The sequence below is a fragment of the Oreochromis aureus genome, linkage group 15 (assembly GCF_013358895.1).
Source record: "Oreochromis aureus strain Israel breed Guangdong linkage group 15, ZZ_aureus, whole genome shotgun sequence".
Classification (NCBI taxonomy): Eukaryota; Metazoa; Chordata; class Actinopteri; order Cichliformes; family Cichlidae; genus Oreochromis; species Oreochromis aureus.
Window position 1 is genome coordinate 40,750,175 of NC_052956.1, and position 22,219 is coordinate 40,772,393.

Consider the following 22,219-nt stretch of genomic DNA (forward strand, 5'->3'; position numbering starts at 1 on the left):
TCTCAGAAGAGACAAACTCCGAGGCTTTTATTGTGCAGGAAACCGAAGCCGGAACCTTTCATAATAAAATGTCAGAGATCATGAACTTGTCAGATTAAAGGCAGATGCATCCTGTGTGACGGTTAAGCTGTTTGGTTGGTCGGTGGTGCTTTTATTAGTACAGATTCAGAATCAGTTTTATTGATCTCTATTACCACAAACACACTAATCAGACCTCTCAGTTTGACCTGCAGTTTTCTCAGTGTCCTCCAGAGGGAGCTGTCCTGTTGCTGAGGAGGAGGAGGAAGAGATGCAGTGACTGAAAAGAGCTGGTTGTTGCTGGTGAGCTTTTGTTTAACTCTAAAACATTTGAATACATTTTTAAGTCATTCTTACTAAATCACTGAGTTGTTAAGTAAAAATTAATGAAAGCATTTAGATATTTTCAGGCTGGATATTCGAGGAGCTTTCAGAGGAAAGTGAGAAAGCAGTCCTACATATTTGTTCAGTATGTGCATTGAAGGACATATCCTGGTCAAAAATGAGTTCAAGGTTCCTCACAGTGTTACTGGAGGCCAAGGTAATGCCATCCAGAGTAAGAATCTGGTTAGATACCATATTTCCAAGATTTTCAGGGCCGAGTACAATAACCTATAACCTATAACAGTATGTTTGCACTAAGTACCGCAGCAATTTCCTAATGTTGTAAACCTGCTCAACATTTGGCAATAAAACCCTTTCTGATTCTGATTCTGAACCTCAGTTTGATCTGAATTAAGAAGCAGAAAGTTAGAGGCCATCCAGGTCTTTATGTCTTTAAGACATTCCTGCAGTTTAACTAATTGGTGTGTGTTATTGGTTATTGGGTGTTTGTAAACTCCATTTACATGACCAAATTGGAGTCTATTAGATATATATGATACAAACCACTGCAGTGCAGTACCTGTAATACCTACAGCGTGCTCTAATCGCTCTAATAGAATATTATATAAAGAGTCTAAATGAGTATCAATGGTACTGAAAGTAGCTGTACATAATGTTACGTCTGTGAGATGGTGATCAGTCATTTTTTAATTAATGGTAAAAATGTTATTTGTGAAGAAGTTGTGTGACAAATGTGACAAATGAAGCAGCAGTGTTCGTTAGTCTGCAGTTTTCTTTGGTACACGTGTAATTTAATGTTGTTGTTTTAGAGATAAAATCATAAAACTACAACACAAACACGTTTAATTTTTGAAAGTTGGAAACATGGTTTATTATTGTAAATAATCTGTGTCCATGGTAACACACGTGTGGGATCAAACCCGAGATTTACATGTTTAACAACAAATCTTTGTTTATTATAGACTAATGAAAACACACACAGCTGATCCAAAGTCAGATTACTCACAGCGCTGCACGTGTGTGTGTGTGTGTGTGTGTGTGTGTGTGTGTGTGTGTGTGTGTGTGTGTGTGTGTTGGTGGGCGGGGCCTGTGGCAGCAGAAGGTTCATTGTCTGAGGAGGCAGAGAGAGGGTGGAGCGAGCTGCACAGAGACTGCAGCCGGGAGAGAGAGAGACAAAGAGGTGGGAGGCCGACTCTCTCTTTCTTTCTTCGTGTGGGGGAGGAGAGGGGGAGGATTAACCGGCTGATCTGCCACACGCGCTCACACACACACACACACACACACACACGCACACACGTTTCAGACAAATAAACACACAATAACACAACAGCCAAGCAGGCTTCATCTGGATCAGCAGCAGAAGCATCAGCAGCAGCGGCAGTGGCGGCGGTGAGGGCAAGAGACAAAGAGACAGACAGAGAGAGAGACAGGCAAAGAAGAGGAGGAGGCAGACGCTCTTCATCGTCTGAGGAGTCAGACAGGAGAAAGAGAGAGACAGGCCTTCAGCAGTTCGACCGCCTGTCTGCGTTCACAGTGATGGCCGACCACATGTTCCTGTGTGTGTGCTGAGTGTGTGTGCTGCTGTGGGTGGGTGTGTTCCCGTGTTCCTGCTCGGTGTGTGTTCACGGCGCATGTGATGGGTAATGCCGAGAGCATGGAGAGCCAGCTGGCCGTCATCCGGTCCAGAGCCGCCCCGGTTCGACTCCCGATGCCAGACCCGGCCGAGCTGGAAGAGAGGTTCTCCATCGCACTGGTAGGATACTCGCACAGACACACACACAGGCATGCTGAAAATATGCAGTCACGCTCTGCAGGTCTGACGTGGGTTAGTGGGCTCTGCAGAACCTGATCACCAGGCCGTGAGATCCTGGTCTCCAGGTCTACTGGTTTTACATGCCTGTGGTTCTGCAGGGTTCTGGTTATGAGGGTCTGTGGTTCTGCAGGGCTCTGGATCTGTAGGTTTCCCCTCTTTGGATTTCTGGTTCTCCAGGTCACTTCTCTTGTGGTCTTTGGTTCTAGAGGTCTGTAGTTCTGCAGGTTCATTCTGTAAACTGTGATGTAGTCTGGCTCAGGAGACACGGATCTTGGTCTGAATCTGTCTGGATCTAAAGAGAGGAACAATCAGAACCACGTCAGAACCAACTGGGTCTGTTCAAGAGTCTGTTCACACGTTTGTCTTCAGATTCACGCTCAAAGCCCTTCTAGCAACCACACCACTTTAAACCCCTGCAGGCACTTATTTGGGCAGCTATTTTAAATGTTTCCTACCAACATGGAAACTACAGAGGATGTAGGCAGTGTGCTGCATCCACAGCATGTTCTGGTCCATTTGGCCGGATGTGTAAGATCATAGTTGAAAACACCAGCTAAACCCAGATTAATGTTTAGTAGAGTTGAACTCTCCTCAACCTTTACTGTTCGTGAAGTCTAACACAGATCTTCTCTGTGATGATGGTGGGGATGTCTCTGACGTGTTTGATGAACTTCAGCTGCTGCTGACGGTAAATACAGAGCCTTACCCGAAGTTTAAGACCTGATGTTTGTCTCCAACTCAAAAATATGCTGAACATGTAAAACTTTGCTCTCCCATCTGTAGCTGGCCTGTGTTTGATGAAGGTCAGATGGCCTGAGGGCCCCAGCCTGTGATTTATCCTCATGTGATGGGCACAGAAGCCAGGAACAAACCTGATGAGACCAAAGCCAGGAAACACACTTTTCTGAGAAGCGATAAAGAAGAAGAATCAGGAAGATCTGACACAGTACCCCTACATCACCAGCAGGAGTTGTTTATAGATTCATTGAGCTAAATGTTAGCTAGCGGTGGTTCTCGTGTATTTGTGCTTCTTGAAGACTAAAATCCATAAAGTTTGGGTTCTCTATGAATGTCACAGCACAGTATAGCTGTGCCAGGAGATGTGCACAATAATTAGCTGGCACACTGTGCAAAATGATTCAGAAACTTTACAGCACTGATGAGCTAACTGCAATCCCTTTGACCCTTTCAAAGACACTAAACTGTGGTGATGGCCCCCCTTTGAGAACATTAGACAGGGTTTAGGTTAGAATATATCAGAAAACCAGAGAATTAGACTGGGCATGACAGACAACAGTTTGTTATACGGTCACTCACCTGACTTCACTTGGGGCCCTTTCTCTGTACGCTTAACTCATCAGAGATTTACTGGGTGATCCAGGACTCTGGTAATGCTGATCCAGTTTGTTCAGGTCTTCAAAAACACAAGAGAATTAGATTAGCCAAGTCAGACAGGGGAAACACGTTGATACTGGAAACCATGATCAGCAGCTCTGGGACTGGACCAATAGGAGGGCTCAAAGTTTCACCCTGACATGACCTTCAGTATGAGGGCTGTAAGACACTTTAGCTATCCACTGAAAATATGAAACAGCTGACTTGTGAAGGTATACGACCTGACTCAGTATCTCTAAAAGTCACAAGCCAAGGTAAGTAAAGAATCACTTGATGGTGGTCACATAGTCCACCAGTAACAGCAGGTTCCTCCTGCAGAAGTAGCATGTCATGGTTGGTTGACAGCCAATGTTCCCTCTAAGCTGCGCACGTGCGCAATTGTGCACTGCTGGCACGGTCTCTGCGCACAGAAAATCTGCGCTGTGCACAAAAAAAATCTAACCTGAATTGAAATTAAAATTAAAACTTGAACAATTCTGTTTTGCAGTGTTAGTCAGTAAGTGACTGGCTGCTCCTGTATGGGATTAGAACGATGCCACCTTATCCTATAGTCCAGCCAATAATGCAATTCACATTCGTATATACGCAGCCAATCAACGTCGCTGACAGGCTATGACAGCGTCCTTATGTGCAGACACCGGTGTTTAGCTAGCAAAGCGGCGTGGCTGATGTGCAGTGAAGCCACATTAATGACAACGTGTCCAACCATTGGAGATGTGAGCAGGACAGACGGAACAATTGACGGAAAAAGTGTGGACTTTATACCAGTTTTTAAATTGTGTTGATCGGCCACGTAAAACCAGAGTTATGATAAAAATATCTGCAATGTTTGGTTTTCTTCCTGAATACTGTCGTTGTTTATATTTACTGCGGGAAGAAACGGTAAAAACGGCGTTTTATAAGGAAAACGCTCAAAAGCACTCTCCGCCTGTGAGCAAAAACAAAACCAAAAACCCCCCACCCTTTCCTATTGGTCAAAAAAAGTACCGTGTCGACCAGTCAAAAAATGATATGGCAACGTGGCATCTAGTTGTTAAGAAACGAGGGGGAAGTTTTAGGAGTGACGGCGGTGTTCTGAGATGTGAGAGATTTGAGACGTTTAGCGCAAATCTTGTGTAGTTAGTGTGTAGTTAGTGTGTAGTTAGTGTGTAGTGTAGTCAGTGGTTTTGTTGTGTGTGTCAGAACAATGAGGCGGCTGCTGAATGTTACAGGTGTTACAGCAGTGATACAGCTCCTGTTGTCAGGCCTGCAGGTATCAGGCTGTTGTTCTCCTTTATCTCATAGTGGACAGAAATTATTTTTTGGAGTGGCACAAATAATTTGTGTGGCATCAGATTTGATGCAGAACAGCTGATTGTTCTGTAAATAGTTTGAAATGTTTATTTAAAAAAACGCCTTGGCTGCATTAAAAAAATAAATAGCTGCAAAAAACTTTGTTGTTTGCCAAACTGAGTTACTTTTTTGAAGCAGTAACTATATAATTAATTGCCCAACATTGGTCATTATATGCTGTATTTTGCAGACAGTTACAGACTCTCTCCCAGACCACAGACTCATAATACAAGTCAGAGCTTTATAAAAAAAAAAAAAAGAAAGAAAGTTGTGTTTTCAAAATTGGAGTTCAAGTTATTTTTACTTCCAATAGTGTTAACATACTACACAGGTCATGAACAGGATTTTTTACATTTTCATTGTAAGTGGGCTAAAGCAGTTAATTAAAAGTAGTCTAACATAAATGTAAATGCTGTAATTTGATTATTTTAATAAACCATGTAACTTGGATGGATTAGATGCTGGCGTGACCACAGTGCACACGTCTGATGTCGCTCACAGTGGTCCAAGGGACGCTCAGGGAGTTTGTGTGTTCGCTCAGACACATGAAATATTTGAGGGAACATTGTTGACAGCCATCATTTAATTGTGTTTACACTAAATAAACCTGGTACAAAGTAAATTTCATGTCATGGAAAAATTCATGGTGAACCAGCAGATCCAGGATCAGTCCAGATCGTCATCACATTAATCTTCAAAGGCTCAAATCTTGTTGTTTTTGGAGCAACCTTTGGTATCACTGACTCTTTTATTTAATCTGTGGATTTAAGTACAGACATGTTGTGATTTGGAACATCCAGATTTTGTCTCAGGCTGTTTAGTGAATAAAAAAACAAGAGTTGGGAGTTTAGAGTTGGTTCTGTATTTAGGGTTTGGGGGTTGAGATTTACAGATTACGTTGATTTTCTTTAAGGGTTTGTGTCTGTATTCATGCACTAGGGTTCAAAATGTTGTCTTTATTTGTTTCCAGACATGTCTGAGCAATAAAAATGTCTGATTTTCAGAACTCAATGAACCTGCCACCTGACAAGGTGCGTCTGCTGCGTTCCTACGACAATGAAAAGAAGTGGGAGCTGATCTGTGATCAGGTAGGTGGATGTTTATGGGACTGCAGGAACAAATTGGCAAGAAGCTTCAACTTATTGATCTGAATATTGAAAGAGACACAAATCATAAACTGTGCAGATATGATTTGTCGTGTGACTTTGGGGTCATTTGTTATCCCATTTTGGTCATTTTACAAAACAGATTGTTTTATGTGTTTCCAATGTGGCATTTTTATCTAATTTTAGTCTTTTTCCAGCTGTTTTTTGCTGTTTTAGTAGTTCACGGTCATTTTACATTTCTCCTGTATCTCATCTTAGTTATTTAACGTTTTTCTGGGTTATATGTCATATGTCTTGGTTTAGATTAGGGTTCTTGGACTTTCTGGGCTCCCATACCTTTAGTTCCAGTCTGCAATTTGCCCCACTTCTGTCATGTTTTGGCTGATTTGCAAAATCCTGCAGCTGATAAAGTTGAGAGCAAATTTAATAACATTTTAAAGTTTCTTTAAAAAATGAAATTTAGAATCATTTTCCCCAGTGAAAGTCAGACAGGTGGTGCGGTGGGTGGGGCTTCATATCTGATCCCATCTAGGCACACTGTTTTTATGTTTGATGTAGGAAAGATTTCAGGTCAAGAATCCTCCTCACACCTACATCCAGAAACTGAGAGGCTTCCTCGACCCGGCCGTCACACGGAAGGTGAGACGGCAAAGTTTAAAGTTTATTGCGCTGACAGAGAAAACTTTCTTTTAGAGTCCTACTGGTAGTGCTTCAGTTATGGCCTGTGTTTATATTTTTTTAAAATATTGACCAGTTTGTGTGTTTGTCTGCAGAAGTTCAGGAGAAGAGTTCAGGAGTCGACTCAGACGCTCAGAGAGCTCGAGATTTCTCTTCGTACAAACCACATTGGGTACCTGTCTGTCAGAACACTTGTCTGTCTTTCTAACCTGTCTAACAGTCTCATGGCTGTCTAACATCTGTCTTCCGTCTGTCTGCAGGTGGGTGAGAGAGTTTCTGAACGAGGAGAATCGGGGTCTTGATGTTCTGGTTGAATATTTGTCGTTTGCTCAGTACGCTGTCACGTGAGTAAAGACGGGGCTTCCTGTTTGCTTTCTGAGCTTCGGTCTGAATTTTGAACTTCACATATCGGATCTTTTTATGGTGCGATCGCACTAAGAGACGAAATGTAGTGTTCAGGTGATTAGTTCGGAGCAGGTTTGGGACGATAAAAATATTTTACTAACTTTTTGTGCTCAGGTTTGATGGAGAACAGTCAGAGGCTGGAGGTGAGGTGTCGTCCATCGACTCTCCCTGGAGTCGTTCGATAGAAGATCTCCATGGTGACTGCAGCCTCCCCTCACCATCCTCCTCTGTACCCCGAGCAGCTCGACACTCCATCAGGTAGCAGAACATAATGTATGAATAAAACCAGAAGAACTCACCTAGGCGCGCTAACGTGAAGTTTCTGTTTGTAGTTCAACTCTGGTGACTCGATCCAACACGCTGCCGAGTCGTCGAACTCTCAAGAACTCACGACTCGTGTGCAAGAAAGATGATGTTCACGTTTGTATTATGTGTCTGAGAGCCATCATGAACTACCAGGTAACTTAATCTGCCCGGTGATAGGTTTGTGTCAATTTGAAGTCAAACCTGTCCTAAATCTGTAAAGTTTAGATTTTAGAGCTGGAAACATGACTGACCTTCACCTGTGTCCTCATCTTCATCAGTACGGTTTCAACATGGTGATGTCTCATCCTCACGCCGTCAATGAAATTGCTCTCAGCCTCAACAACAGGAACCCAAGGTACTTCTGCAGATACGACTAATACAAACACTACCACTGCTGCATCTGTCTCTCTGCCAGAGAACAAAATACACCTGCATGTTAGAAAATACAAACTTTGAGTGAATTCAAACAGCTCCTGAGAAGAAACTATAAGCCAAAAAGTCAGTTAAACCACAGATTTAGACATTGTTTCTGTTCATTTTTGAAAAATTAGTGTACGAAGCTTGTTTTTCTCTCTATTAAGAGCTTTTTAAAAATTTATTTGACACATTTTCTTCATCAGGACAAAGGCTCTGGTCTTGGAGTTGTTGGCCGCAGTGTGTTTGGTCAGAGGAGGGCACGAGATCATCCTGTCGGCCTTCGACAACTTTAAAACTGTAAACAAAACAACAACAGGAGCAACACACTCTAAACATAAAATAACAAATAATCCTTTTCTCATTTCTCCACTTTGTGCCTCCTGGTGTCCTCGGGTCTCTGTCAGGATACATGAGAAGGAGAAAGTAACGCATGAAACAGGTGTGCCACAGAGCTGGAATCACCAAACCATGAAGGGAGGAGGACGTTTCTAGTTTTAGAGATATTGCACGAAGGGAAGAAAGCAGTCCTAAAGATGTTTGTCTATATGCGCTTTGAAGGACATATCCTGCTCAAGAATGACTAAAGGTTTTCCTCATGGTGTTACTGGAGGCAAAGGTAATGGCATCCAGAGTGATCATCTGTATGCGTTATTATAAAATGAGGCTCTGGAGTAAAGAGCTCTTCCTGTTGTTAAAAACCTGTTGATTCCACTCCTTGTATTTCCTCCAATCACATCTCAGATGGGAGGAGATTATATTAAAGGAAAGGAGGTACAAACTGGGAAAATGAGAAGGGAGTAAACAACATACGTTTGATTGATTGATTGACTGACTGATGTGTTGCAGGTGTGCGCCGAGTCAATGCGTTTTGAAAAGTTGATGGAACATTTTAAGAATGAAGATGACAACATCGACTTCTTGGTAACTTTGTCTCAAATGAGACCTAATATTTCAAGCTTTTTCTTTTAAATTGATTGCATGAAATTTAAGATCCATTCAGCTCACAAAGTTTACATCTGTGTGAATATTTTGGTAACGTCAAACTTACCTGGTGTGACATCAGGTTAATAATGGGCAGTGAAATATGTTTCCAGGTGGCCTGCATGCAGTTCATCAACATTGTGGTTCACTCTGTGGAGGACATGAACTTCAGAGTCCACTTGCAATATGACTTCACCAAACTCAACCTGGAAGAACACCTGGAGGTAAGACAGCAGCCAATCACAGCAGACAAACTGCCCACCACAATCAGAGCATCACAGTCACTCTCAGACAGAACGTGGTTTTAATTTACATCTAGTGCTGATCAGAAGATGATGTGTTTCACCAAAACCTGTCTCCTCACCTGTGCCTTCACCTGTTTCACCTCAGCGGCTAAAGCACACAGAGAGCGACAGGCTGCAGGTTCAGATTCAGGCGTACCTGGATAACGTGTTTGATGTTGGGACACTGCTGGAGGATGCAGAGACCAAAACTGCTGCTCTGGAGAGAGTTGAGGAACTGGAGGAGAACCTGGCCACGGTAAGACCTCCAGGTGGAGGGAGACAGGTGGAAACAAAGGAGTGAAGTCTTACAGGTCATGATAAATCTCTGGTTTTGTGCTGACCTTCACCAGCCTCTTTCTTTCTCTATATGCCTTCAGATGTCAGAACGTCTGCTGGATGTGGAGAACGAAGCAATGTTGAAGATCGTGGAACTGGAGAAACAGCTGATGCAGACCAACAAAGAGCTGGACCAACTCCGGGTCAGTCTTGTTACTGTGGAAACCACATGTACATTGTCACCATGGAGAAAAAAATTAGGCAAATAAATGTATAAGAGTAGGTCAGATGGTGATAATAGAGACATCTACAGGGAATAATGTGGCGTTTACAGGACTGAAATACTTTTTAAACATGGGTTTTTATAAAATGTTGGACTGCTCTTTGGCACCACTCTTTCCCCTGATTCACCTCCACCGCTTACCTCTGCAGGATGTGTATGCCAGTGCTAACTCACAGGTGCATACCTTGCGGCGGATGGTCCGGGAAAAGGACCAGACGATCCGACGTCAGAGTCGTCTGGAGCGTCAGGCTCAGGAAGCACAGCAGGCCGGAGGACCCGGAGCTCCTCAACCGCAGAGAGGAGAGGGCGATGGAGGGGTGGCTGATTCTGCCTCTCCGTCACCTCCACCCTGTCCTAACCTGTCCCCCAGGTGAATCACGGGACCTAGAACCTGTAGTATCTCACACTTAGAAACTGCTGGCTGAGGATTTTGTTTTTGATTGATTTTGATTGATTCCTGCAGCCCTGAGACTGTAGCTTATCACAGCACGGGACCGGGGATGGGCGGAGCCCCAGGCATGCCGGCCCCACCTCCTCCACCTCCTCCTCCACCAATGCCAGGCACAAGTGAGTTGAACCTTGCAGGTACTGATGTTTCTAAGCTTCAAATCTTGCAGTCCTGCTTAGATTCCATTAGAGATTAGATGGCTGATAATTATCTTCAACTAAATGCTGATAAAACTGAAGTCATTGTCTTTGCTCCTGAGAAATTTGTTCCCCCCGTGGTTAAAAATCTAGGCCCTCTTGCTTCTTATATTAAACCCTCCATTAGGAACCTTGGTGTTACATTTGACCCAGCTCTGACGCTGAACACACACGTTAAATCTTTGGTTTGCTCTTGTTTTTACCATTTAAGAAATATCGCTAAGCTGAGTCCCATTGTGTCATGCTCAGAATTGGAAATGATTATTCATGCTTTTGTTTCATCTCGCTTAGATTATTGTAATTCCTTGTTTACTTGCTTAAGTAATGCCTCCCTGGAACGACTGCAGGGTGTTCAAAATGCGTCTGCTAGGCTTCTGACAAAGTATCCCAAATACTCCCATGCCACTCCCCTGCTGATTCAACTGCATTGGCTCCCTGTCAAGTTCAGGGTGTATTTTAAGATTATAATCATGACCTACAGGGGCCTTCACGGTGTAGCTCCAACTTACATCGGTGATCTTCTTCTTTCTTATCACCCCATCAGGTCCCTGAGGTCTTGTGACCAGGGCTTGCTGGTTGTCCAGCATACAAGGTTAAAAACAAAAGGTGACAGAGCGTTTGTATCTGTGGCCCCCAGACTCTGGAACTCACTCCCTTTGAGTTTGAGATCTGTGGACTCAGTCATTTCTTTTAAAAAGCAGTTAAAAACTTATCTGTACTTGCTTTTGGTTGATTTTGTTTGTTTGAGGATGTATGTCCGTTTCTGCTTCTGAGAAGCACTTTGTGATTTTTATCTTAAAAGGTGCTGTATAAATAAAATTTTACTTTACTTTACTGCTGAGTATCACCTGTGTAATGAGTAATAACATTGTCTTCTTTTTCTCCTCTTCAGTGTCCAACGGACCGTATCCAGCACCTCCTCCACCTGGTCCTCCTCCTCCTCCCCCTCCCCCTCCTCCTCCTTGTCGGACCAGTGAGCTCTCCTCCGTCCCCATGCCCCCGCCTCCTCCACCTGTGGCCCCACCACTCCCAGGAACAGGGGGGTCGCCTACAGTCATCTTTAACTCTGGACTTGCAGGTGAGACTGTGCACAGGCTGTGTAGAACTGAACCAAACCTGACCATCAAACTGTCCTTTCCCCTGTAACCACACCAATACTACACCTGTACATTACCGCAGTCAGGTGAGGAGTAAATGCAGTTACAGTTAATCAGGACATGAACTATAGACATCAGTTTCACATCATTAGTATGAAAAAAATAATAGAAACTATAAACATGCTGACTCATCAGCTGATCTTGTTTTTCAGCCAGTTGTTAGTTCTCTTTACTTTTCTCAGTTGAGAAGTTGGTTTTTGGTAACATTTGGGTGAAAAACAAAGGTCTGCAAAGATCAAACAGAAGGAGGTGGTCGTAGATTGGCTCAGCAAATCTCAGTGAATCTGTGTTAGTTAGAGGCCGGGGTTCTCAACCGATGGTTGTTCTTTCTAGGTTGTAGGTTTGTCTTCTTCATAGTCAGAGTTTGTTTCTGAAATGTTGGAGAGGTAATACATCAGATCAGGGAAGAGCCATAAATAGAAGATCTGTTGTGGCTAGATGGTACTCATGCAGAGCAGGTAGTCAGTGAATCTGAGCTTTTGTTTGATGATGGTGGTGATAACTGGTGACATTGGATTCAGTTGAATTTGTTGAGAATTTGGACTGATTTGGAATTTGTGTTGCTCTGGTTTGGAGTTAAGGTTGGTTTAGTTTGGAGTTTAGCTTGGTTAAGAGCAAGGTTTTGCTCAGTTAGTTTTGTCTGGTTTGAAGTTTGGCTTTGACCGAATCGTTGGTTGAGAGTTTGGCTTTTGGCTTGGATTCTTTTGGTTTAGGTTGGGTTGGTTTGGCAGAGTTTGATTTGGTATGCATTATTTGGTTGGGTCCAGATTTGATTTAGTTGAGAGTTTGGTTTGGTATGGACTGTTTTGGTTTGATTCAGTTCAATTAAATTTTCAATTCAGTTTTATTTATACAACACCAAATCACAACAACAGTCGCCACAAGACGTTTGGGTTAAAGTTAGGATTGATCTGGTCTTTGGCTGGTTTGGCTTGGATTGGTTTGGTTTGGACTCTAGTTTGATTGAGAGTTTGGTTTTGCTTGGTTTGTTTTGGTTTGGAGTTTGGCTTTCATTGATTGTTTGGTTTGGAGTTTAGGTTGGTTAAGAGTTTGGTTTGCATCATTTTTCCTTGGTTGAGTGCTTTGTTTGCTTTGGTTTGCAGGTGGCTGATGGTCAGACTTAAATAAACACATGTCCTTGAAATCCAAGAGGTCACAGAGTCCTTGTCTGCATATTTCAGTGCTGGAGGTCTTCTCTGGTGGTTAATATTTACTTCTGGGAAGTTAGTTTCTTATTAAATATTAAATATTTCCAACAGTCTCCATTGGTGGATGGATGCTGAGATATACAGAGTATTACTTTTTTAGGATTTTCCTCAGTTTAATGTTCTGTCCATACAGAAAAAGTTGCATATTATTTGTACTATTAATGAAGAACCAGTGAAGTGAAATGGAGCTCAAATTTCAGACTGTTATCCTACTTATACCATCGTCACTAATAAAACACATTAGAGATATTTGTTCCGTCACATTTTATCAAAATTAACTTCCTAGGACCTGCCGTCACATTTTGCCGTCACACATCACATTTTGGGTTATTTAGACCAAAATACTCAATTTTGCTCTACAATGGCCTGATATCCGCTTACAAGGACATTATACTGCTACTGTTCTATCGAAATTTTAAACGAATATCCTCATATGTGCCTCTCATTTTCCTTAGAAACAAAAATCAGGTAAAAAATACAAAATTGGTAATTCTTTGGTTTTACATTGCTCAGGTCCCAATATGCCCAAATATCAAACAGAAATTAAAAATGCATGCCATGGAAGAGTTCGGGTCTTAGGAGGTTAAATTTACAGAACTGATTAAACTTCAGCAGCTTCACCAGAACTCAGCTCTCATATTTTAAGGTTTACACAAATAACCACAGTTCAGATCTCTTTATATAAGCTGTCTATTCCTTACAATTAAATATGCCACACCTTCAGCCAATGAGAGTCCAGAAATATTAGTCATTGTGATAAATGTGTATGTTAACTGGCATTATACTAACATGTTGTTTCTTTTCTTCTGTTTTGCTCACAGAGGGTCCTCTCAAGCTGTTCTGTACGTTTACTTTCTCTAACATCTTCACAAAACACCCTTTCTTCCCCATCCTCCATCTTCTTCCATTCCTCCATCACCTGGAAACCCGCCGCAGCCAGTCAGTGGCTGGTTTCTCAATTAATCAACTGTCACAATTGTCAATCAGAGTCATATGTTTGATCCCACTTCTCTGATGTGTGTTCAGACTGAAGGATCATACCTTCTCTTACCTGAGAAGAGAAAAGATATAAATAAATAAAATAGAGTCCGAGGGATAGATTGGCTCTGATGAGACCCAAAGTAATGCTCATCCATGAATTAAGTTGAAGACCTATATTGGTTATGTTAGAAAAACAGAATTCTGTTGGTCTGTCCCACACAGACCTGCTCACCTGTCGCACCTGTACCTGACAATAGTGACAGGTGCAGTGACGCCTGTTAACCTTCAGCTGTTTGGCACCAACCGATCCATTGGTCTGAACACACACCTGGACTTTAGTCACTCGCAGTACCAATCTGAGGCCAGTCTCGTCCTCTCCTCACCTGTCTCCCTGCTCACTTGTCTTGCACAGCGGTGAAAATAAAGAAGCCAATCCAGACCAAGTTCAGGATGCCGGTGCTGAACTGGGTCGCTCTGAAGCCAAGTCAGATCAACGGAACCATCTTCAATGACATCGATGACGAGTCCATCCTGCAGGTAACAACCAGTGTTGGGCAAGTTACTTTGAAAAAGTAATTAATTATAGTTACTAGTTACTCCTTCAAAAAAGTAACAGAGTTAGTAACTGAGTTACAAGATTCTAAAAGTAATTAATTACTTGAAAAGTAACTATTGCGTTACTTTAAAAAAATGTTTAACCTTCTGGGGTCCAGGGTATAATTGGCCATTTTTAACTACTTTTGATTTTACTTCTACATTTCACCTTTAAAAACTATTCACTTTGCCTTGTTTGGTATCATCCTTTTCAGCACAACCTCACAGGTCTGAATTTACAGTTATGTTTTCATTTTGACAAACTGCATTAACACAATTGATCTAAAATCAGACAAAAAACATAAAATCAGAGTAGAAAAAGTTATATTTTTTACTGTAATAACCACAGACATGTTTAATGAATCATATTTCATAATTTTAAATGCAAATATAAATTGTGCATATAATTTTAAAATTGACAAGGTTTGCAAAACAACAAAGTTATTTGCAGCCATTTACCTTTTACTCTTTTTTTTTTTTTTATAACCATTTCAAACTATTTACATTTACAGCCTGATACCTGCAGGTCTGACAGCAGGAGATGTATCACTCCTGTTTTCTACCTGAAGACAGCAGTCACTTCATTGTTCTGACACACAACACAAAACTATCCACAACACTACACACTAACTACACAAGACAACACATTAACTACACACTCCAAACACACTAAACGTCACAAATCTCTCACATCTCAAAACTCGCTCTCTCTCTTGCCGTCACTCGTAAAACTTCCCCCTCTTCCTAAACAACCAAATGTCATCTTGATGCATTCTCAATCATCCAGGGAAGTAAATCTCCAAAAGTTGAATCTGTTCATCTGGACGTAGCGTTTTGTGGGAGAAACGTTTCTCACAGCCCATTGTTCCTTCAGTGGGCTGGGTTCAGTCATTATGCAAATGTACTGTTTATAAGGTTTGGGGAAACCTGCAGTCAGCTGAGACTGAAGAAGTCACTTGGATGAGTGACGAAACGTTTCTCCCACAAAACGCTACGTCCAGATGAACAGATTCAACTTTTGGAAACCAAATGTCATGTTGCCATATCATTTTTTGATTGGTTGACATGGTGCATTTTTCCACCAACACGAAAGGGCTGGGGGTTTTTTTGGTTTTTTTTCGTCATAAGCAGAGAGTGCTTGCTAGCGCTGTCCGTAGACAGTAAACGTGGTGAAACTATTCAGAAAAAACACGCGTATATATTGTTTATCATGACTCTGGTTTTACGTGGCCTATCAGCACAATTTAAAAACTGGTATATATCACCTTGTTGCTTTGTCATTTTGAAGGGGTCATGTGATTGGCTTACCATGACTACTTTATTCTTCCTCAGTCAAACAGCAGCACTCATGCGATTGTTTTGCCCCTTAGCTCCAGGTGTTGTGCCAGAAAGTGATTGCCGTCCGCAGGAGCGCGCAGCTGCTAAAGCTGTAGCGCCCAGATTACTTACAGCTACTTCTGTGCAGCTGATATAAGATGCGGTAAGCTGAACACAGCTTCAACCGTCTGTTTGTTGAAAAATAATAACGCGACCACACCACATTTTCTTGTTAGTAACGGTAACGGCGTTGTAACGACAGAAATAGTAATTAGTTAGTGGCTGTGGCTACAACGTAGCTTGCCATCACCAGTGTGTGAATGTGTGCGTGAATGGGTGAATGACTGGATATGTAAAGCGCTTTGGGGTCCTTAGGGACTAGTAAAGGCGCTATATAAATACAGGCCATTTACCATTTAGATTACTCGTTACTGAAAAAAGTAACGCCGTTACTTGTAACGCCATTATTCCCATCACTGGTAACAACCACAGCGAGAGGCACCATTCAGGGCTGACAAAAGCTTTTCACCTGTCTAAAATCTGCGATGACCTGTGTGTGTCTCAGGACCTGAACGTGGAGGAGTTCGAGGAGATGTTTAAGACCAAGGCTCAGGGTCCAGCCGTGGACCTAACGCTGTCCAGGCAGAAGCTTCCTCAGAAACCTCCGTCCAAAGTTTCTCTGCTGGAGGCCAACAGAGCCAAAAACCTGGCCATCACGCTGAGGAAGGCCGGCCAGGGGTCAGAGGTCATCTGCCGTGCCATCCAAACGTAGGTGGAACTGCACCAGGTTACAGGTGCCAGCAATGCCAGCTTGGTGCCAGAGTCAGAAATAGGCAAAAATTAATGTAGCTTCGTTTATATAACAGCAATGCACAACAGCAGTGTGTCTACAGGTGAGTTTAGGTGGGCATATGATTCTGTCCACCCGAGCTGCTGCTTTATGATCCATCGATCTCTTCATATCTTTGATCCTTGATCTTCTTCTTTCTGCCTCCGATATCAGAGATTTTAACATTTGGAGTTTGTTACCTCTGTTAGCTGAGAATTTACTCATGGTGGCTTCCATTCATCAGACAAACAGCCTTCACACCCAGCCTGAGATAACATCATAGAAGCTCCTCTGTCTCAGAGTACTTCAGAGTTTTAAACAGCATCATAGTGAGCATCCTGTGACCCCAAAAAAAGCAGGTCTGGTCTGGCCTGGGTTCCATCAGTGATAATCAGACTTCAGATTCAGGCCTCAGAACTGAATCTGAGTCAGCCATACTGCAGTGTGCCTGAAATCAATCAGGTGACCCTCTACAGGTGTGTTTAAGTGGCTTATTAGGTACCTGTGTACACTCTGAGTCATGCTATCAGATCAACCCAGTCCATCATCTCTCCAGGTTCGACCTCCGGACCGTTCGAGTGGACTTTGTAGAGTGTCTGATGCGTTTCCTGCCGACGGAGGCTGAGGTGAAGCTGCTACGGCAATATGAGAGGGACCGAAAACCTCTGGAGGCGCTAAGCGATGAAGATCGCTTCATGATGCAGTTCAGTCGCCTTGAAAGACTCAGCCAGCGCATGACCATCATGACTTTCATGGGCAACTTCAGCGACAACGTCCAGATGTTAACACCGGTGAGACAGACATACAGACAGGAAGGTATGCAGGTATATCGGCAGGTGTGACCCATCTGACTGTCTCGTTTCCTTTCAGCAACTCCACGCCATGATCGCAGCCTCAGTTTCTATAAAGTCATCTCAGAAGCTGAAGAAGATCCTCGAGGTCAGTCTGAGGTTACCTGTGGATATTCTGCCTGATTCTCTGTTTCTGTATCAATAATCAGTCAGTGTCATCAATATTCATGCTCAGCTGCTGTGTGTTGTCGTAGATCATCTTGGCTTTGGGAAACTACATGAACAGCAGTAAGAGAGGAGCGGTGTACGGATTCAAGCTGCAGAGCTTAGACCTGGTAACACACACACACACACACACACACACACACACACACACACACACAGAACCACTGATCTGACCAATCAGCACAACATGATTTAGGTTTATTTTATTTTGAATTTAGTGTCTTTATCACTTAAACAGCTTTAATTTTTAATTATTGACGTTTCACTGCCTGACATGTTTATGTACCAAAATAAGCAACGACATCACATCCTATGTCACGTGAGTCGGTCGTGGATCTCTTGACTTTTATAACTTGGTGCGTTGCTGTGGCAGCTGGGTTGAACCAATTTCTCACAGACTTCCATCAGAAATCAGCACAGGCACCCCCTGCTGCCGGGTTTATTTTTTAGTCTGGTACAGCGAATCCCACCACAAGGCTCAGAAGGAGCTTTAATAGGCCACGACACGCAGCTGTGAGCGTTTGTTTGTTTCAGGGCTCTAGACTAACTTTTTTTTCTTAGGTGCACCAGCACAAAAGTTAGGTGCCCACAAATTTTGCAACCGCATCGCTTAACGCCACAACTTTACATGTTCACCTTGTTTTTAATTGGTGTCCATACAGACAGTATTGATTTGTAAATGATTAATGAACAATCTTGTCATCACAAAGTTCTTTATTTGCACATTTCTACAAGAAAGATAAGTTACCATATTATTCAGACCATAAGGTGCATGGGATTATAAGGCGCATTAAGCAAAACCAAACAGTCAGACAAGTCAAACTTTACTGAACTCATTCTTCTTGCTTCCTCCACTTCTGTACCATTGATTCATTAATGTTGAATTCTCTTGCAGCTGCTCTATTCCTGTGTGACTGTTAGAGTTTGAAATCCATTTCGTAAGCATGTCTGTTAACAGGAGCCATTTTGGGCTCCTTATACGCACACAATACGGCAATATTATGTTGAAGCACAGTACGTATTACTACACGAGGCTCCTGACTGCAGTAACCGTAATGCTCCAACAATCCATCAAGCGGTGCAGCTTCGTAGCTTACCAAAGTCATACTAAAGCATTTTGACAGATTTTTGAGCACCGTGTACCACATAAAATCGTTTCATGGTCAGTAAGCACAACCAGAATTCATACATAAGGCGCACTTTTGAGGAAATTAAAGGATTTTAAGTGCGCCTTATAGTCCTAAAAATAGGGTACAGAGAAAGTTGTTGTGCTTAAAGTGCTTCACTGAGCTGAAATTTAAACTTAAAATATCTTAAGATACATAACATAAATAGAAAGTCAAAATTAAAAGTGCCTCAAAGGCTTTGAACTGAACTTCTCAATATCTGAACATCTTACCTTGTGCATGGGCATCTGAGAGGTCCGACCTTGACTATCTCTGATTGGTTAGACCACAATATGGGCATAATGTTGTCTGCTGTTGACCACACAGAGACTTTTAGAGTTGAGGAGATCTTTTTTTTACTCAAACGGCTGGTCGCACCGGTGCAACCTAGGATTTTTTTTTTAGTCGCACCATTGAGAAATTAGGTGGCATTTGCGACCAAATTAGGTCGCACTCTAGAGCCCTGGTGTTTGTTTGTTTGTTGTGGTTACCATGGTTGTGGGTTTTCTGCATAGTTACTGGAGACCAAGTCGACCGACAGGACACAAACGCTGCTTCATTACATCAGCAACGTGGTGAGAGAGAAGTATCCTGCTGTGTCTCTGTTTTACAACGAGCTTCACTACGTGGACAAGGCTGCCGCAGGTGAGTCTGACAGCCAATCAGGACGCTGCGCTTGAGATGCCCGTTTACCTGAACTCGTTTACCTGTGCTGTGCAGTGAGTCTGGAGAACGTGCTGAGTGACGTGAAGGAGCTCCAGCGCGGCATGGAGCTCACCTGGAGAGAGTTCAGCGTGTCGCACAACGCTACGCTCAAAGACTTCATCAGCAGGAACGAATCACGGCTCAGCAAACTGCAGGAGGACGCGCGCATTGCTCAGGTGAGAAACACACATACACCATGTGGTACCACACAGCCATGATTCAGGTACAACTCCTCCTGCAGAATCAGCTCAAATTGTGAACACGAAACAGCCGAGCACGAAGAAGGATGAGAAGGAGAAGAAGAAGAAGAAGGATGAGAAGGAGAAGGAGGAGAAGATGAACAAGGAGAAGAAGAGGTAAAAGGAGAAGATGAAGAAGGAGAAGAAGAAGAGGTAGAAGGAGAAGACGAAGAGGTAGAAGGAGAAGAAGAGGGGTAAACCCACTAAACTACCAACACTAAAACTACAAGTTTTACACGTTTTTAACTTTTTTCTAAATCAATTTTTTATGTATTGTTAGTTTTTTTTTAAGGTAAGAAAACAGGTAAACTGATGATAACCAGCTGTGTGTGTGTGTGTGTGTGTGTGTGTGTGTGTGTGTGTGTGTGTGTGTGTGTATACAAACTTTAGGATGCCTTTGAAGATGCCGTGAAGTTTTTCGGAGAGAGTTCAAAGACGATGCCGCCGTCCGTCTTCTTCCCAATCTTTGTTCGTTTCATCAAAGCCTACAGGGTGGGTAACCTTTGTCTATAGACCATTCTCCCTGTCTGACAGTGGGCCAATATCAGTTGGGTTTAGTTTTGCATTAATATGTTTCTGTGCATCTCCAGCTGGCTGAGGAGGAGAACGAGCAGAGGCGGCGTCAGGAGCAGATGTTGTTGGAGAAACTGGAACAGGAGGAGCAGCAGGAGGAGGAAGAGGAGACCAGGGTGAAACTTCATGACATAATCCATTACATAGCTATCATTATTTCAGCTGGATTGAACCTCCTGATGGAGGAGGAGCTTATGCTCGCACCTCCATGTTGAATTCCCACATTAAACCAAAAGGTTTAGTTTTCAGGTATTTTAAAAACGCCTTGGTTCTCTGAAGGTTTCTTTACATCTTTGTTTTTAAAAATGAAGCTCAGTAATTCTCTTTGTCCTCGCTGACATCATCATTTCAACAGTCTCTGATTGGTCAGCAGGCCCGAGGGGTTAGATTTAGGTTTATTCTGATCACTAATCGATCGATCAAGTGACGTGACATGTCACAGCATGTAATACTGAAGCCCCTCCCCCTCTCAGTCTCCATCCCACAGGGGGAAGCGGCAGCAGCAGGAGCTGATCACGGAGCTCAGAAGGCGCCAAGGAAAAGACAGCCGCCATGTTTACGAGGGGAAGGACGGCGCTATCGAGGATATCATAACAGGTAAACATGTTGCCAAGGCACGTGAGTGACCACAGCAGGTGTGTCAGCTGTCCTCTGACTGGCTGTTTATTCTCTTACCTGCAGCTCTGAAGACCGTCCCCTTCACGGCTCGGACTGCCAAACGCAGCTCTCGCTTCTTCTGTGACCCCGCCCACACAGAGGAGCACTATTAAGAGGTCGCGAAGAACGACAACGCCCACTTTTTATCGATGGGACCAATTAGCACTTTGAACTTTTCTGATCGCTCTAACTGATGACATCATGTTTTCTATGTTATTTTATTGGTCTCTTTGTGCATAGACTGGGCGCCCACACACCTGACCTCTGCTAAACCGGATCGATCGGAAGGACGCCCTGTCCTGCTGTGATTGGCTGTTTGGCTGTCAGGTGAACACTTCAGCAGGTGTTTTAAACACCTCTTGAATGAAGTCCAGCAGCGTGACAGAACAATCAGGGCGCAGCGTCCCTCCAGCTGATCTGATATAGTCCTAATCATTGCCTTTCCTCCTCGCCACAGACATAAAATAACACCTGATTAGATCACATGACCTTCCCAGCAAATGTTCCTCAGAGCACTTTACAGACTGAACCTGACCTTTGACCTCTCCTGACAAAGATCATGTGGTCTGTCGTCAGATAGAATTTCACTTCCTGGAACCATGCGGCTCTGAACGCCGTTGACTTGACAACCGAGAACCCGCAGTGCTAAAAACAAAGTCGTGTCTAGCCACAGGTGGTGCTGTAGAGCATCATTTGGGTTTGGACTGGAGCAAAGGCGCACACATGCCTTTTCACACCACGAGGGCTAACAAACACGTGAAGGGTCAAAGGTCGGGGGGTCAGAGTGCATGGGCTTCTCCGGTCTGTTTCTTTAACTGTACAGGGTTCTACCTTCACTATATTCTACTGTGTTCTACTGTATCTACTGGCCTTACTGCAGGTACCAGAGCCTCACTGAAGTATCACTCTGTTTACCTGTGGCTCCACCCCTTCTCCACCCTCCTGAGCCCACACCTGTCAGTTAACCTGTTAAATTGCAGACTCACCAGCAACAACATGCTGTTCTCCAGCTGTTCATGCACACACACCTGCACAGCTGGTCACCCAAAGGTCACGAATCAGTTAACGCTGCAGTGTGGAGCGTGGCACAGAGGGGCCGCTGTAGCTGAAACCCGAGGAGCTCCCACTTGTGTACCGGAATCCACCTGAGCAGGTTCACGATGACAGCGAAGTTGGCAGGTGGGGCTCTGTGCTTGACTCACCTCGACTCCCACCGATGTACCTGTAGTGTTTCTGCAGTCCCCGTTTCCTTTTGGAGGTCCAGTCTCAGATTTTAGAGCCTCCCCTTCTCTCCTCTTCATCATTTAGATTCAAAGAAGACAAAAAAAATGGCAGCACAACATTTTCTATGTGTACAGACATTTTCTAGATCACCGTGTAGCAATGCTTGTACGTGTCTGTGTTTGTGTTTGGTGGTGATTCTGCACTCGGTGTGTAAATAAAGCGCACCTTATCAACATGATGCAGTCTGTTCTGTTTGACACTACATTACC

The 22,219-nt window shown here is 43.3% G+C and overlaps 1 protein-coding gene and 1 long non-coding RNA gene across 5 annotated transcripts; one reads left to right on the forward strand and one right to left on the reverse strand.

The window, feature by feature from the left end:
• The first annotated feature begins 242 nt into the window (after positions 1-242).
• On the forward strand, positions 243-22,185 carry LOC116334518 (formin-like protein 2). Of its 4 annotated transcripts, XM_039598913.1 has the most exons (29): positions 243-321; positions 1,463-2,116; positions 5,908-5,991; positions 6,568-6,648; positions 6,783-6,859; positions 6,948-7,031; positions 7,207-7,350; positions 7,425-7,551; positions 7,677-7,753; positions 8,019-8,112; positions 8,662-8,736; positions 8,910-9,020; positions 9,187-9,336; positions 9,458-9,559; positions 9,789-10,009; positions 10,103-10,224; positions 11,177-11,362; positions 13,471-13,491; positions 14,043-14,167; positions 16,107-16,309; positions 16,927-17,161; positions 17,241-17,309; positions 17,416-17,496; positions 19,068-19,197; positions 19,273-19,433; positions 19,887-19,988; positions 20,087-20,185; positions 20,543-20,666; positions 20,751-22,185. In XM_039598913.1, exons 2-29 carry the CDS (start codon positions 2,000-2,002, stop codon positions 20,837-20,839), a joined length of 3,291 nt encoding a protein of 1,096 aa, XP_039454847.1. In that variant the 5' UTR covers positions 243-321; positions 1,463-1,999; the 3' UTR covers positions 20,840-22,185. The 4 variants fall into 4 exon arrangements, with proteins under 4 accessions (XP_039454847.1, XP_039454846.1, XP_039454849.1 ...); XM_039598912.1 differs by lacking the exon at positions 243-321 and having other exon boundaries at positions 1,331-2,116; XM_039598914.1 differs by lacking the exon at positions 243-321 and having other exon boundaries at positions 1,332-2,116; positions 10,103-10,206.
• Positions 2,045-8,941, reverse strand: LOC120433163. Its single transcript, XR_005608373.1, has 5 exons — positions 8,864-8,941; positions 7,650-7,806; positions 3,494-3,590; positions 2,883-3,048; positions 2,045-2,468 (listed from the first exon to the last, which is right to left on the reverse strand). It is a non-coding gene; the product is annotated as an uncharacterized LOC120433163 (long non-coding RNA).
• Positions 22,186-22,219: the final 34 nt, after the last annotated feature.